This window comes from Ictidomys tridecemlineatus, chromosome 15 (genome assembly GCF_052094955.1).
Source record: "Ictidomys tridecemlineatus isolate mIctTri1 chromosome 15, mIctTri1.hap1, whole genome shotgun sequence".
NCBI classification, from domain to species: domain Eukaryota; kingdom Metazoa; phylum Chordata; class Mammalia; order Rodentia; family Sciuridae; genus Ictidomys; species Ictidomys tridecemlineatus.
The window spans coordinates 1,585,206-1,601,617 of NC_135491.1; the positions used below are offsets into that span (position 1 = coordinate 1,585,206).

A 16,412-nucleotide genomic window follows, 5' to 3' on the forward strand; every position below is an offset into this window, starting at 1 on the left:
CAGAGCATCTGTGGATAGCTATGCTCAAGTGCCTGTGTAGACTCCCATTTTGATTTCTTTCGGGCATGTACTTTGAAGTAGAATTGTCAGGGCTGGGGGATATAGCTCAATTTGTAGAGTGCTCGCTTCGTAGGCACGAGGCCCTGGGTTCGATCCCCAGCACCCCAAGAGAAAAATTAGTGGAGTGTGTATGTGGCTCGGTGTTCAGCATTTTCAGGAGCAGGGCTCTCCTCCACAGAGGTGAAAGAGGGAAGCTCTGGTTCCTCTGAGTCCTCGAATCCTGGCCAGCACTGGTTACCATCCCTCTCTTTCTTGGTGCTGGGGATTGAACCCAGGGCCTTGTGCCTGTGAGGCCAGACTCTACCAACTGAGCCACATCCCCAGCCCCCCAGCTCTCTTTTGTAATGCGTCAGTCATCCGAGGGTGTCTATGAGAATCTTGCTGTGGTTTTACTTGCATTTTCCTGGCGACTAACAATGTGGGGCTTCTTCCCTGTGCTATTGGCCACTTGCAAACAAATATTTTTAATTAGGAACGTTTAGTTTATAATAAGGTAAACATCAATTAAGATCACCCAAACTAGAAAAATAAGCTCTTTGGGGTTCTTACTAAATTTTAAATGTTCAGAGGCCCCTAGACCATAATCCAGCTAGAGTGGGTATGTACGGGGCCCCTCTTCCCCAGAGTTCCCGGGGCATCTCCAGATCCAAGGGAGTCAGGAGGTGCTAGCTGTGGGGTAGAGAGCTGAGGGGATCACAGTTCTTACTTTTTTCTTCAATTGCGACTGGGGGTGAAAGAGTCAGCCATTCGGATTCCAACGGGATCAGAAGCAGGGAGCAGGGAGCAGGGAGAGAAGTAAGCATTAGGCTCAGATCAGGACAGTAACCAAGAAGACTAGAGCAGGTGTGTCCCTGGAGGGAAGATGATTCATCCACTCTTAGTATCAACGAAGCTACCCAGGTCATCTGTCTGCCCATCCATCCATCTACCTGCCACCCATCTCTCCATCCACCCAACCCTCATTCACCCATCTATCCCTCCGTCTGTCTGTTGTCTATCCCTCTACCTATCCATTGTCTGCCTATCCATCATCCACCAACCTCCATCCAACCATCCGCCCAACCATCCACCAACCATCCACCCAACCATCCACCCAACCCTCCATCCGACCATCCAACATTCCCTTGGTCTACACTCCAGACACTGGTCTATACCTCTTGCTAGAGACACAGAAACATCAGACACAGCCCTGCTCTGTGGGCCTTTGCCAATCTGATGGGAAGAGAGCTGTGGGGGCAGGAGTAAATAACGCTTCCCAAGCCCTGTGCTCATGGAACTTGGAGTCTGTGAATGTCTCGGTCATCCGCCGACACTTCAGACTCAGCCAGCCCAGAGGGAGGTTCTGGTCATCACTCTGCTGCCCACAAAATGCATCTATCCGTGCAGTAGATACCCAAGAGTCCACACGGATACAAAAACTTGAAGGGGAAAAAAGTGAACGAGGGAGAAGGGTCAGCTCTCCCTTACAGAGAAATTCCATTAATGCATGTGAAAGGAACAAGGGGGACAGGAAAATGGCCCTTGGAGGAACACTACAGCAATCCCATCTGCAGGCGAAATGCACAGACGGAGGCTGAAACCAGCAGGCGGGCGTGGAGGAGAAGCAGGGTATCTACAGATTCTCCGGGTACTGCCCCCCCGAGAGGTGGTGCCCACCACGGAGAACCGGTGACGAGAGCTGGCAGACCAGCTGCACCAACGTGCCAGAGTCAACGTGCGCAGTGAGACCCACATCTGTGGCACTCCTGTCCCAAATGCCTGACCTCAGTCCCCTCCAGGGGGAGCTGGAGACAAACCCGGGTGGAGAGACATTCCGAGAACCACTGACAGGGCTGTCCCAACGTCCTGAGCTCCTACAGACAAGGGAGACCGGGGCCACGGAGCAGTCAGCCTGGAGCCGGTGGCCCCGAGTGAGGAAGCGCTAAGAGGACCCCGGCCGGATGCTCCAGGAGAGGCCTCCGTTAGGGAAAGGGGAGGAATCTGAGTGCCACCTGTCTTAGGCCACAGCTCTGTGTGGCGTGGCTCCCGTGTGCTGCGGGGCTGCGGTGGGAAGGAGCGACGTTGGGGGAAGCAGGTGAAGGAACTCGGGGACCTTTACTCCTTATTCCCTGACTTCCCGCACCGGGTCCCCACTCTGCTCCTCCACGTCAGTCACCTGCTCCTGCTGCTGTCCTCCTTGGTGACTGACATGTCTGAATTCGTGACTTGGCTTCTACTCTGATTCCCACCCAAACCATTCCTCACCCTGGGGAAAAGCTGATTGTCTCTCTCTCTCTCTCTCTCTCTCTCTCTCTCTCTCTCTCTCACACACACACACACACACACACACACACACACACACACACACACACACACACCGCACTCCCTAGAAGTGTGAGACACTTCCTTTCGCCCTGAGGAAGACATTCAGAAGCCCTCAGACCCCCTTCCAGGCCCTCTCCCTTCTTGTTACTGTCCCCACCTCCTCCTCCACCTGTCCACCTTCCTGGGGGCCTTCTGCCCCAGGGCCTTCGCACGCGCAGCTCTGCCGGCCTGGACGGTCTCCTGACTCTTCAGCTGCTAGCCCTGCGCCTCACTGGAGTCTTGGACAGAACTTCTCTGGGCCCCCAGTCAGGACGCGTTGGCTGGCCCAGCATGGGGACCCCAGGAGGACACCTCTGGGCCCCCAGCCCTGAGCACGTGCAGCCAGCCAGGAGTGACGAGCACTTGAGGAGGGCGTCCCCTTCCCAGCCTGCTCTCCAGTGTCCGCCCCTCGCAGGGGCCGGGGTCTCACTGGACCCTCTCCCTCTGGGGATGTCAAGTCCTGCATCTACACAACAGGGACCTCCTCAACGACGCGAGCGTTCCTGGGAACGGGGGACCCCCATGATCCACTAGTGAGACGAGGACAGTGAGTGCGAGAAGCCGTCAGACACCGCGTGCGCGTCTCCGAGGCTGGGCCAGCAAACGGGGACTCGCCCACCCGCCCACCTCCTCGCCTAGGCCTGGACAGGGGGCGCCTGTGAGGCCTCGGGGGCCTGTCTGGACCCTCACCCTCTCGGGGGATGCAGGCCTGTGCCAGGCCCAGGAGGAGCAGGAACACCGGGGACATCTTCAGAAACGGCTCCAGGCAGCACATGGTGGGGCCGGGACTGGGCTGATGTCCTCCCTCCAGGGTGGACAGCAGTCTGGTCTTCCACCTCTTCCAGGCTGCAGGGCCAAAGCCAGCTGCCCACACATGCCCTCCAGCTGAGCTGGCAGCTGCAGACTGGCGCCCACGCCACCAGCCGCCGGCCAAGGAGCTGCTTCTCCCGCCGCCAGCATCTGCTTTCGCATGGCGAGTCCTGCCCACCTGCCGGCGGGCGAGGGCCCATGCCAAGAGCAGCTCTCATATTTTTATTTGTCTTTTATTTTTGTGGCTTTTATATTTTTAATTGGTTGGGGGGAAAGACAGAAGAAAACTGTGACATGCAAAAATGACAGAGTGGGAGCTTCTGTGGGACTCACCGTGCCTTCCACCGTGGCCTCTCGGCTGCTCGCACACTACGGGGCAAGGTGGCCCTTGCCTCTGAGTCCCTCTGGTCCCCAGTGCCTAAAGTATGCACTGCCTGGCCCTTTACAGAAAAGCCCCTCTATGCATCTGTGTCCTCAACACATTCCAAATTTCAGAAAAACAGAGCAAGCCAACCACCTCGTCATATTGTACACGGCAACCAGCATGGCTGTCACACCGTCTGTGTTGACACGTGTCTCCGGCACTTACTAGTCACATGAGTGACGTGCCAGGTCCACTGCCTCCTAGTGCCGTCGTCTTGTGCCTGTGGTTGGACCGCAGGCCTGCGAGTCACAGTATGGACCAGTGGGGTGCAGGCTCTTTCTGCTGGAGTTAACAAGTATCTGGGGAGACAGAAATGAATGTTCTGGGGTCCCATGTTTTCAGGAAATGCTGGGTTCAACATCTCAGAGGTGTTGATAACTAAAGGGTGGGGGATCCCCAAGAGGAGCTTCCACAGCTAGCAGGTGCCAAGAATACTCAAGAAGAAAGGAACGTACAACGGAAAGCATTTCCCGGATTTATCTGACCTTAGAGCTTTTTCTCCTGAAGATCATACACGTGAAACCTCATTTGCCAAGAACCATTGGTGATTCTGAGAGCTCCGCCTGCTGTGGTCCAGCAAGGTCCCATGGGGGACACTGATGCCTGTCCAGCCTCACAGGGCCCTCCTCTCACCTCCCTGCAGCAGGTCACTCGTCCTAGGCCCGCTGATCACGAGGCTCTGCAGGCCCTGGGCTTCCGTGCCCGGGACTGTAGGGCCAAGCCCCTCGCTCCTTCTGCCGCTTGGGGCCCAGTTCTGGAGGTCCCTGGAGTCCTCGGCTCAGAGGTCCCCCTCCGTCCTCAAAACCATGACCACAGCACCTCTGAGTCCCTGTGGACTCCCATCCCTCGTCGAGGCCAGCAGGGACCACTCCTCTTCCTCCGGGCAGAGCTCCAGCTCTGAGGTGTCGTCACTTCCTGGTCCCTGCCTCTCGCTTTCACTTGATTGATTGATTGATCGATCGATAATTTGGTGCTGGGGATCAAACCCGGGGTCTTGCACCTGGTAGGCAAGTACTCTACCAGCCCCTCTCCCGCTCCTGGGTACATACTCCAAAGAATCAGAGACCAGCATCCAATGCGTTTGCACGCAGATGTTCACAGCAGAATGTCCGCCAGCAGATGAATGAATCGACGCAGCACCGCCACACCAGGGTGGCCACTCAGCCACAGGAATAAAGGAAGTACTGGACCCCTGGCGCAGGCCAAGTGAACTCCACCAGACACAAAAGGCTGGCTGGCTCACGCCATGGGTGCAGGTGCGTCACTTTCTAGGACAGAAAGTAGGTTAGTGGTTTCCAAAATGTAGGAACAGCAGGGAAAGAGGACCAGCTGCTGAGAGAGACGGGCTCTCTGGGGCGAGGGGAGTGGTCATAGCTGGGAAGACCCTCTGTGGACTCACAGAAAATGGTCAACTCTTATGTTGTGTGAATTTTACCTCAAATTATTTTAAATGTGGAAAAATATACTAAAACTTCCAAAAATATCCATAAAAATGAGCTGTGTGTAGACCAAACGCGGGAGCCGAACGTGGTGCCCCAGCCTCAGTGCAGCTCAGGCAGACTGGCGGAAAGGTCACGACCTCGGGCGGTTCCTGCCAAGGTCCAGGCTCCGTCCTGGTGGGAGGGATGAGCATTCTGTCCCTGCCCTCAGTGGGGACGGTCACTCCCACGGAGCAGCGCCCACTGCTCTCCACGGCGAGGCTCCTGTGCTGTTGACCACTGGCTGACCTCTCCCAGCTGCCCAAGTCCCCTGCTACTGGCCAGGGCCTGGGCTGGCAGCCCCCTGCTGGGCTTGGGCTCACTCTGGTCAGTCCTGTGTGTCACCTTCCTTCGTGAAATGAGCAAGAGGTCGGGAGTTGGATCCAGACCTGCCACTCACCTGCCAGTCCTCACCTGCCATTCCTCACCTGCTACTCACCTGCCACTCCTCACCTGCCACTCCTCACCTGCCACTCCTCACCTGCCATTCCTCACCTGCCACTCACCTGCCACTCCTCACCTGCCACTCACCTGCCACTCCTCACCTGCCACTCACCTGCCACTCCTCATCTGCCATTCCTCACCTGCCATTCACCTGCCACTCCTCACTGCCACTCCTCACCTGCCACTCACCTGCCACTCCTCACCTGCCACTCATCTGCCACTCCTCAACTCACCTGCCACTCCTCATCTGCCATTCCTCACCTGCCACTCACCTGCCACTCCTCACTGCCACTCCTCACCTGCCACTCACCTGCCACTCCTCACCTGCCACTCACCTGCCACTCCTCACCTGCCACTCCTCACCTGCCACTCCTCACCTGCCATTCCTCACCTGCCACTCACCTGCCACTCCTCACCTGCCACTCACCTGCCACTCCTCAACTCACCTGCCACTCCTCATCTGCCATTCCTCCCCTGCCACTCACCTGCCACTCCTCACTGCCACTCCTCACCTGCCACTCACCTGCCACTCCTCACCTGCCACTCACCTGCCACTCCTCAACTCACCTGCCATTCCTCACCTGCCATTCCTTACCTGCCACTCACCTGCCACTCCTCACCTGCCACTCCTCATCTGCCACTCCTCACCTGCCACTCACCTGCCACTCCTCACATGCTGTTCCTCACCTGCCACTCACCTGCCACTCCTCACCTGCCACTCACCTGCCACTCACCTGCCACTCTTCACCTGCCACTCTTCACCTGCCACTCTTCACCTGCCACTCCTCACCTGCCACTCACCTGCCACTCCTCACCTGCCACTCACCTGCCATTCCTCACCTGCCACTCCTCACCTGCCACTCACCTGCCACTCCTCACCTGCCACTCCTCACATGCTGTTCCTCACCTGCCACTCACCTGCCACTCCTCACCTGCCACTCACCTGCCACTCACCTGCCACTCCTCACCTGCCACTCACCTGCCACTCCTCACATGCTGTTCCTCACCTGCCACTCACCTGCCACTCCTCACCTGCCACTCACCTGCCACTCACCTGCCACTCTTCACCTGCACTCTTCACCTGCCACTCCTCACCTGCCACTCACCTGCCACTCCTCACCTGCCACTCACCTGCCATTCCTCACCTGCCACTCCTCACCTGCCACTCACCTGCCACTCCTCACCTGCCACTCCTCACATGCTGTTCCTCACCTGCCACTCACCTGCCACTCCTCACCTGCCACTCACCTGCCACTCCTCAACTCACCTGCCATCCTCACCTGCCACTCCTCACCTGCCACTCACCTGCCACTCACCTGCCACTCCTCACCTGCCACTCACCTGCCACTCACTTACTCACCTGCCACTCACCTGCCACTCACTCACCTGCCACTCACCTGCCCCTCACCTGCCACTCACCTGCCACTCACTCACCTGCCACTCACCTGCCACTCACCTGCCACTCCTCACCTGCTGTTCCTCACCTGCCACTCACCTGCCACTCACCTGCCACTCCTCACCTGCCATTCCTCACCTGCCACTCACCTGCCACTCCTCACCTGCCACTCACTGCCACTCCTCACCTGCCACTCACCTGCCACTCACTCACCTGCCACTCACCTGCCCCTCACCTGCCACTCACCTGCCACTCACCTGCCACTCACTTACTCACCTGCCACTCACCTGCCACTCACCGCCTCTCACCTGTCACTCCTCACCTGCCAGTCACACGCCACTCCTCACCTGCCACTCACCTGCCACTCACCTGCTACTCACCTGCCACTCACCGGCAACTCACCTGCCACTCCTCACCTGCCACTCCTCACCTGCCACTCACCTGCCACACAGTGCAGAAAGTCCCTCTTGGAGCTTCTTTTCATCTTACAGGGAATCTACACCCTTGGGGAAAGTAACTAGGTGGGGAATAGACGGGTAGCTGTTGTGTGGCACAGAGTCTATGGCTCCTGGGGCACACTGATAGTGCTATGACCGTTGTCACTGTAATGCACTGGGTCCACCTCAAGGTTCTTATGAAATCTAGCCTCCTTTGAATGTGGCCTTATCAATTCCTGGTCCTTCTCTCTGGCCTCCCTTCAGGTAGAAGTACAGCCCCCATCCCATCTCAAGTCCACGCTGCTCTGCATACTTGATGAACAAGGACCTCGCTGCCTGTGCTGTCCTCCTGGGAGGTGACCTGTCCCTTTGTCCCAGGTGTCCCAGTGTACTGCCACCCTGCGCTGATTTGTCAATCGTGGCAAACCCTATCGAACTCCTGCCTGTGCCTGACTCACCCCTCAAGCTGCACCCTAGGAGTGCACACCTAGGGAAGAGCAGAGTGCACACAGGTACAGGTAGTGTCCGCCTCAGGCCTCTGCCCATGGGCAAGGGGGACCCACTGGGGGCTGGAACACACCCAGGGACAAGGAGGACCCCCCTGGGGGCTGGGACACACCCAGGGACAAGGAGGACCCCACTGGGGGCTGGGACACACCCAGGGACAAGGAGGACCCCACTGGGGGCTGGGACACACCCAGGGACAAGGAGGACCCCACTGGGGGCTGGGACACACCCAGGGACAAGGAGGACCCCACTGGGGGCTGGGACACACCCAGGGACAAGGAGGACCCCACTGGGGTCTGGGACACACCCAGGGACAAGGAGGGACCTATAAGGAGTAGCCACTGTTGGCGTCACCTGGGAGGATGCGGGAAGATGTCCGCAGCCTCATCCAGACCCCAGGGGAGCCGAGTCCAGGGCCCTGGCGCAGGTTCCGTGGAGCTCTGGGAAAATGTCCATCACATGGAGCACTTGGAGCCGGGGACCTGGTGGCCCGGCTGTGGGATCCCTCCTCCGGATGCCCTTCAGAACCTGTGAGCCCGCTCTGCCTGGACGTTGGGGGGTTGGATAAGATGCCTCTCATCGGTCGGGTGGCTCCAGACCCCTGGCCAGAGTGGCTCAGGAAGGTGGGGGGCCTCTGTCCAGGGGCACTGAGCATGTTCCCGGCCCATGAGGGGCCATTCCTGACCAGCTGAACTTACCCGTAGGACTCACTTGTCCCAGAGCATCACCTCACCAAGGACACACGGCAGGAACCCCGAAGTCACCACATCCTGGGGCCACGTGCACCATGTTGAGCATGGGGACATTCTTCTGGGAAGAAGAGCTGAAGCTCTTATCAAATTGAGTGTGCTGCACCCTCAAGAGGGGCAAGGACCAGCCCCGAGTCCCAGTGCACAATCCAGGGTCCCTGAGGGAGGCACCACCAGTAAGGAAGTCACACCCACAAAATGTATTTTTTTAAAGCTCTTTCTACCAACAGACACTCGAAATGCACAGCAGAGGCGCACGGGAGAGTTCGACTCCATCACCCGTGGGCAGGGGGAAAGTCAACCAGTCTGTACCCGAAGACTCTATTGCACGTGAAGCAGGAACGCGGATCCCACCCAACGCGGAGACCTAGACACCAGCGTGGGAGGAAGCCGGCCAGATGACAGAGCCATGTGCCCTGTGACACCAGCGAGTGCAGCTCTGGGTCAGGCAAAGTCAGTCGTGGTGAAAGGAGTCGGAAGGCGCACGAGGGTCACTCCCGACTGCTGGGGATACTGCACATCCGACTGGTCACAGCTGGGTCTGTCCAAATGTCAAAATTTGTTGAACTGTAATTTAAGAATGGGACCTTTGGGGCCTGGGGCTGGGGCTCAGGGGTGGAGCGCTGGCCTAGCATGTGTGAGGCCCTGGGTTCAAACCCCAGCACCACCCAAAAATAAATTTAAAAATAAAGGCCCATGGACAACTTAGAAGAAGAAGAAGAATTGTGTTTCACCACATGGAAGTCATCCCTCAAGACTCACAACTTAACATACGGGAAACTGGCCAGGCCATTAGACTGGGGAGGGCTCAGCTGGGTGCCCTGCCCAGTGTCTCACTGGGCACCAGGGCTGCACCTACCCAGGTGGAAGCCTGGGCCTGGCTCCCGCCCGCCCTCCTCAGGGCTTGGACTGGGAGCTGGAAGCTGAGCTCCCTCCCAACGTGGGGACCTCAGGCAGGGACAGCTGAGGGCATGGGCCCCTGGTGCAAGTCAACAGAGGTCGCACTTCCTTCTTACTTGCTTGGGAACCATGCAGTGTCCTCTCTGCCACCTTCGGTTGGATGCAAGACAGCGGCTAGCCGCCTGCCCACAGGCCCGGGAAAGGGGTTGGTCTCTGGTGTGGAACTCCAGGTTTGGTGAGGATGGTGGGAGGCAGGCGGCGGCCTGTGAGCCTGTGCCCCACGGGGCTGCGGGGGCTACGAGGTCTGCAAGGGCAAGAACCTTTCCGCCGTGTCCTGATGCCCCCAGAAGCCCTCCACACAGGGGTGCCCAGTGGTCACTGAGGCCTTGAGGTGGCCAGGGTCGGGTGACCACTGCTTGCAGCAGCTCCGAGGGCAGGTGAGGGACAGTCCCAGAAACTTGCCCAGGGCTCACAGAGCCTCCAGGGCCTGTGTCTGAGCTCAGATGGGGACAGGCGTGGGGGCCAGTCCCCAGCCAGGTGGCAGCGTGTGCGTACTCTCTGCATCAGAGATCTGTGTCAGCTGAGGCCACTGCAGTCTGTGTCCCCGGACGAGTGGTCCGTGTCCTCCCCGACGCCTCCTGAGAACAAGCCCATGGGCCTCTGCCTCTTCCCCACGGCTCCTGGGTCCTCCTGCAGCCTGGTCAGCCACGTGGCAGGGGTTCCAGCTGCTGGTGCACCCCGGTCCCTCTGTCTCTGCTCATACTGCCCTGGAGAGCTCAGGACCCGTCCTCCCCAGCTCTCCCCAGCTGGCCCCTGTGTCTGGCCCGAATGCAGCTCTGCACATCGTCCCTGGTGTCAGCCCCCTGGTGATGGCCCGGTCAACGTCCACCCGGACCCCGAGATCCAGGTGTCCTTGGCCCCAGACATCCACAGACTCGGGACCTCAATTTCCCCGACCTGCTTTCCACCCCTGGTCTCCCTTGCGGGGCCCTACGACTACCTGCTTGCCTTCCTTGGCAGCAGCCTGTGCAGGCAGACAGCGCACACCTCTGCCTCCCGGTGCCTCCTCTCCTGCCAGACTTTTCCTCCACCCATGGCCTACCTCTGGGCAGCTGGTCACCAGCCAGCATCTTGGAGGTGTCCCGAAGACCTCCCTGCTGGCCCCTGCCTCCAGGGGCCCCCACCTGAGTCCCCACACTGACTGAGTTTAAAATGTCTGTTTTCAATCGACAGAAGAACCGTCCATGTTTATGGGTTATACTATGAGTATTCACTGCTGGGGATCAAGTCAGGGTGCTTCATACAGCCGTCTCCTCCAACAGTCATCCTGACACTGGTGTCTAAAGGAAATTTGGATCACGTCACTGTTGTGTATAAGCCTCTCCAGTTGTTCTGCCTTTTAATATGCACGTCTGCCGTGTGTGATGGGTGTGTGCATACAGGTGATATTACATTTATGTACATACGTCTGCCCATACAGCTACCTGCACATATAATTACTATGTCACCCTTCATCTCCACAGACCCACATCCTCCATTCAGCCCACACCTCATAGAAAATGTCGACAGTAAACTCTACACCTGGACGGAGCAGCAAGGCTTCCTCCTGGTCACTCCTAAGCCATAGGGTGTGATGGCATCTCCACCCAACGCAATCCAGCCGGTTTAAAGGGTGTGGAAGGATGCGTGTGGGACAGTGGGAATAAGGCACCGTCCTGGAAGGGACTGGAACCTCTGGTTTGGGTTCACAGGGTGGGCGTAGAGAAAACCCCTTTGTGCACACAGATGTGCACATGCACACAGATGCACCCGGAGTATCAGAACACGCATCCGGTGTTACTGGGTGGATGTGTTCCTTTAAGATTGTCACCTTGAAGATCAGAGCAGCTTGGGGCGCGGCTCGGTAATGAGCAGGTAATGAGCAGGGAAGCAGGCCACCCTGGGGGTTGGGGGTCAGCTGTTTCCCTGAAGCTCAGAGTTAACTTTCTGACTTGGAGTAAACTTTCAGCAGGTGAAACAGCGCTGCTCCGCTCCCTCCCTCAGGGGCTCATTAAAAGTTGCCCACAGTCCCTCAGGGGGCTGAAGGAGGGTTGCACTCCTGCGGTGCCCGCAGGCTGATTAAGATGATTTACTTCCTGCTCCAAGAGAAAAACAGCCTCTTAGGGAAAGGAAGTGCCAGAGGCGAAGACTGGGAATAAACCCACTGAGCCTTGCACCAACTTCTGAAGCTCCCTGGGCTGCAATGAGGTCACCTGCCACCCCTCCCAGCCCTGCCCCCGGCTGTTCTGCTGCTCGGAGCTTTGCTTTGCCTAAACCGGAGGGGACGAGAAGCAGAGCCGGCCACCCCCACGCGGAGCAGGGAGTCCCTCTGCACCGGTCCCCTGGGCTGTAGGTGCTCCGCCTCCCTGCTGGCTGACACACCAAGTTGCTGTCCCCCCTGGAATTGCAGATGAGAAGCAACTTTTCGCATCTCTTCTGTATCTTAACATGCACCGACTTTTCCCAATCAGATCCAGAGGGAGTGCGGATGTCCCTGGGACCTTCCCGTGGGTTCCAGGACTAGCCCAGCAGGAGAGCAGGTCTTAGGGCTGGCAGGGCTGACTTGCTGGTGGACCCCCGCTGGGCTGTGTCTCCACTGCCCTGAGGGAAATTGCTTTGTTGTTTGTTTTTTTGGGGTTTTCTCCAGTTATCAATTTGTGACGGGCATATTTCCAGAACAGCAAATAACCCTTACTCCTCAAGGGCCACCAAGTTACAGCTGGAAGGAGAGTCTCTGGGGCGCTGATAAGGACCTTGCACTGTTGCTTCATCAAGCTACAACCCAGAAGTGACGGGTGTCCCAGGAGGTGCCAGTGTTCAACTGGATCTGAGCACTCCACAATGTGTGCATGTATCCAAACCTCACAGAGTCACCCTTTAATACGGACAATTCTTATGTTTCTATGTATCACTTAAAACAAATAGGTTTTATTACTGTTAAAATAATTTTCTCTTTTTATTTTTTAATGCTGGGGATTGAACCCAGGGCGCTCTACACTGGGCTACATCCCCAAACCTTTTTATTTTTCATTTTGAGGTGGGTCTTGCGAAGTTGCCCAGGCTGGCCTTGAACTTGAACAGGGGCCCTGAAGGAGGATTGCCTCTCACGGTGCCTGCAGGCGGATTATGGTGATTTACTTCCCCTGCTGCTGGAGAAAACCAGCCTCTTCAGGGAAAGGAAGTTGTGACTCTGAGTTGCTGGGATGACAGAGGAGGATACCACCTCACCCACGGTTATGGCTATTCATTCATTCTTTCAGCAAATATTTATGGGACCTGTAACACAGGAGGGCTACTGTGCAAACAGTGATTAAAAAAAGTTGCAAAGAAAAAGAATAATAACTCTGTTACTAGAGATACAATTGCAACAAAAAAGGGGGGTTTAATGGGATAGTCAGATGAAATTTGTTAAGCTGCTTCTAAAATTCACAAGAAATAAAAACATGCCCACGCACCAAACTAAACAAACAACTGGAAATAAAAGAAAGAACAGTGAGGAGAGAAGTGTGTAAAACATCAGAGACTGAAACAACATTGAGCCTGGTGAAGGAGCACACCCCTGTGATCCCAACAGCTCGGAGGCTGAGGCAGGAGGATCCTTAGTTCAAGGCCAGCCTCAGCAACTTAGTGAGGCCCTGTCTCAATAATAATAATAATAATAATAATAATAATAATAATAATAATGGCTGGAGGTGTGACTCAGTGGTCAAACACCCCTGAGTTCAATCCCTGGTATCAAAAATAAAACCAAATACAAACAGTAAAACAACACTTTGATCAAGGAGGGCCGCTGACCAGGGTGGAGGTCCAAATACACCAGCAGGGTCCTGTGCGCCCTGCAAGGCCGCGTTTCCAGCCCAGATGTCCACCAGCTCCCGCTCCCTGATGGGAGGAACAAGGGGGCCAGGACTTGGGGCCACGGCGCCCAGGGAGGCTCTCTGGCTACCCGTCCACTTCTCTGAAACGCGGAAGGGCAGCTGATCCTCAGTGGCTGGAAGGGAGTGATGGCCAGGGCGAGGAGGGCTGTGGGTGGGCAGCACACGCCCAGGTCAACACACTGAGTGGTGAACCCTGGCAGAACTGTGGGGAGGGTATCCATTTTGGAGATGAAACCCAGGGGCTTCAGCACTGAGCCCAGCCCCAGCCCCTGTTTTTGGAGTCAGGGTCTCACTAAGTTGCTTAAGGCCTTGTAGGTTGCTGAGGCTGGGCTTGAACTTGCGATTCTCAGCCCTGGAGTCTGAGGATTACAGCCGCGTCCCAGCGTGCCTGGCTAGAAAGAAATGTCTTTAAGAAGGTGCAGTTTTCCCCTTAAAGGACACAACCAGGAGAGTGAAACGGGGCGTGGTGAGGGAGAAGCTCCTGTAAGTGGTGCACAGGACCCGGGGTGGGTACCCAGTTTCTAGAGACCCCTGAAACCCACAACCAATCCGCCAACCCGACCCAAAACAGGCAGCGGGTTTAAACAGACATCCCCCAAAGATGACAGGGGTCGGCCACAGCCCTGGGCCACCGCTCACCACCCACCAGCTGGGGGGACCATCTGGCCCCTTGCCACAAACCCCCAGGAGCAGCAGCAGGAGGAGACAGCAGGTCTGGGCAGCACTGCCCACAGGAGAACAGGGCCCAGGACCACGGAGAGCGGGCAGCTGGGAACGTGCGGCATGACCCACTGACCAGGCCTCCAGCCCGGGAAGGCAGTGTGCAGTGGGGCAGGGCCCCGGCGTTGGCAGGACCCAGAGCTCTCCAGGTCTGTGGCACAGGGTGACAAGGACAAAATGGTTAAGCTGGTGTGTTGTCACAGTACTTTATCTCAACTAAAATTCCAAAAGAAAACTTCAAACCCCACCTCTGAAGGGGGGGTGACACATCTGGGGGCTTCCTCCCTGACTCCCCCTGTGCAGCACCCCAGCCCCTTCCCCCAGGGCAGCGGGCCTCATCCAACGCATGTCCCTCTGCCCCTTGATCCCTGCGTTCCCTCAGGCCAGCGTCCATCCTGCCATCGCCCCAGGTTCACAGGGTGTGAGCAGCAGTGAGAGCGACCCCAGCAGCACCGCCTGTGAGTACAGCAGCTGCAGACACTCCACAGATGACTCGGGACTCCCACCAGGACAGCCCCAGGTGGGCACTGCCCTCAGGAGCTGTGAGGACATCAAGGCCCAGGTCACACCCAGTGAGAGATCAAGCCAGCTGTCCGCACTCTGGCCATCCAGCCTGGAAGCCATGCAGGTGACCTCTGATGTGGCCGCCCACAGAGTCCTGTGACGGAACCTGAGTCCCTGGTCCTGGGCAGGCCTCACCAATTTCCTTCTGGTTCTGGTCTCACAAATTTCAAGAATAAAATCCACAAACAGTAACAAAAAGAAGAGTGAAGAGAGTGGGGTTTAAGCGGGAGAAGACAGAACTGGGGGTGCAGGAGGAGCCTGCTGGTGTGACATGGCGGGGCCTCCTGGGAGACCAGGCCCTGTGGAGCGTCCCCACCCCTCAAACCCCAATTCTTGTGATTGGCAAGTGGCTCAGAGTAACAGGCTTGAAGGGGTAGGAAGAGGGAAGGGGACACGCTCAAGGGAGAGGAGAGGGACCAGGGCCCCTCCTGTGCTCCAGTTTCACTGCGGATCCCAGAGAAGTTTCCAGAGAGTCCTACCAGGGCCACCTCTTGACTTTTGACTGACATCAGACTTTCCAGTGCCCCCTGCCTTGACAGTCTAGGTCACCTGGGCCCGTGCTGACCAGTTCTAATGAATGCTTCACCAGAGACTCTTCTAGATTTGGGGGTTAGAAGGAATAAGCCTTATCTCCCCGAATTTCAGGATCTGGTCTGTGAACAGGGCCACAAAAGGCTCCCCTCAGGGTAACTGGGTTCCTCTCCTGCACATGACTTCAGGCCTGCATTTCCCCTGCAGATATCAGGTAGTTTACTGAGGACTGTGACGCACCCTGTCCACGTAAGCTGGCAGGCTGCAGGTGAACTGCTTCTTGGGAAATCAAGCCTGTGGGGGTCAGCAGAGTGGGCCTTGACCTCATGTTCCACCACTCGCATCTGTCTGCCCCTATCAGCAGGGACAGTAGGGGATGCGTGGCTGGCCTCCTCTGGTTGCCCAGCGTGCTCTGGATGCGGACGTCTGTCCTAGGTCCAGGGTCAGTCTTGGCTTATGCTTATGATCAGCAAGGACCCCTCTCTGTTCTCCACCTTTTCCCCATTTAATTTCCCGAGATTTTTCCTTTGCATGCAACACTGGGAATTGGCCCTTTGTCTGAAAAGTACCATCTAATAAAAGGTCACCTAGGGATCAGCCACAGGGTCCCAGGCCCTTGGTGCTGCCCAACGCTGTCACCGTCTCACCTGCATTTAGTCCACACTGTGCTAATTACTGTCCTGCCACCTCTGGCCTTGCCAAGGCCCGTCCTGGCTGCTGGTCGGCTGAGACCATCCCGTAGGTCCGCTTGGGTCCCGGACTGCCAAGCGGGACTGGACGAGGGGCAGCATGCTGACTGAGCAGCCCTGGGAAGGCCAAGGAGGTCAGTCTGAACTGGGTGGCTCACGGGTCAGGGGGGCAGGCAGTGGAGGTGGAGTGCAGGGGCGCAGGGGCAGGGGACAGCCCACCTGGGAGTCCTGGTGGGGGAGGCTCCCGTCAGGCCAGGGGAGAGGAGGTAGCCCTGTCTTCTTGGGTGACTTACTTGACCAGACAAGCAAGCAGGGCTTCTAGCTAGGATCACCCTCACTCAACAAGTCGCCTGCAGCCCACTGCTTCTGGAGCCAAGAGGGCGACAGCCGACAAGGGCAGGTTCAGCCAGAAAAGGAAGCATCCCCTTGCCAAGCCCCCCATG

The 16,412-nt window shown here is 57.3% G+C and overlaps 1 protein-coding gene across 1 annotated transcript in view; it reads right to left on the reverse strand.

Moving 5' to 3' along the window:
- The window catches only part of Eddm13 (epididymal protein 13), a 25,510-nt gene extending 22,187 nt beyond the window's left edge, over positions 1–3,323 (reverse strand). The window contains exon 1 of the mRNA XM_078033285.1: positions 3,094–3,323. Within this exon, the coding sequence (XP_077889411.1) occupies positions 3,094–3,178 (85 nt within the window). The 5' untranslated portion in view covers positions 3,179–3,323. The remainder of the gene's footprint in view (positions 1–3,093) is intronic.
- Between the last annotated feature and the right edge of the window lie 13,089 nt (positions 3,324–16,412).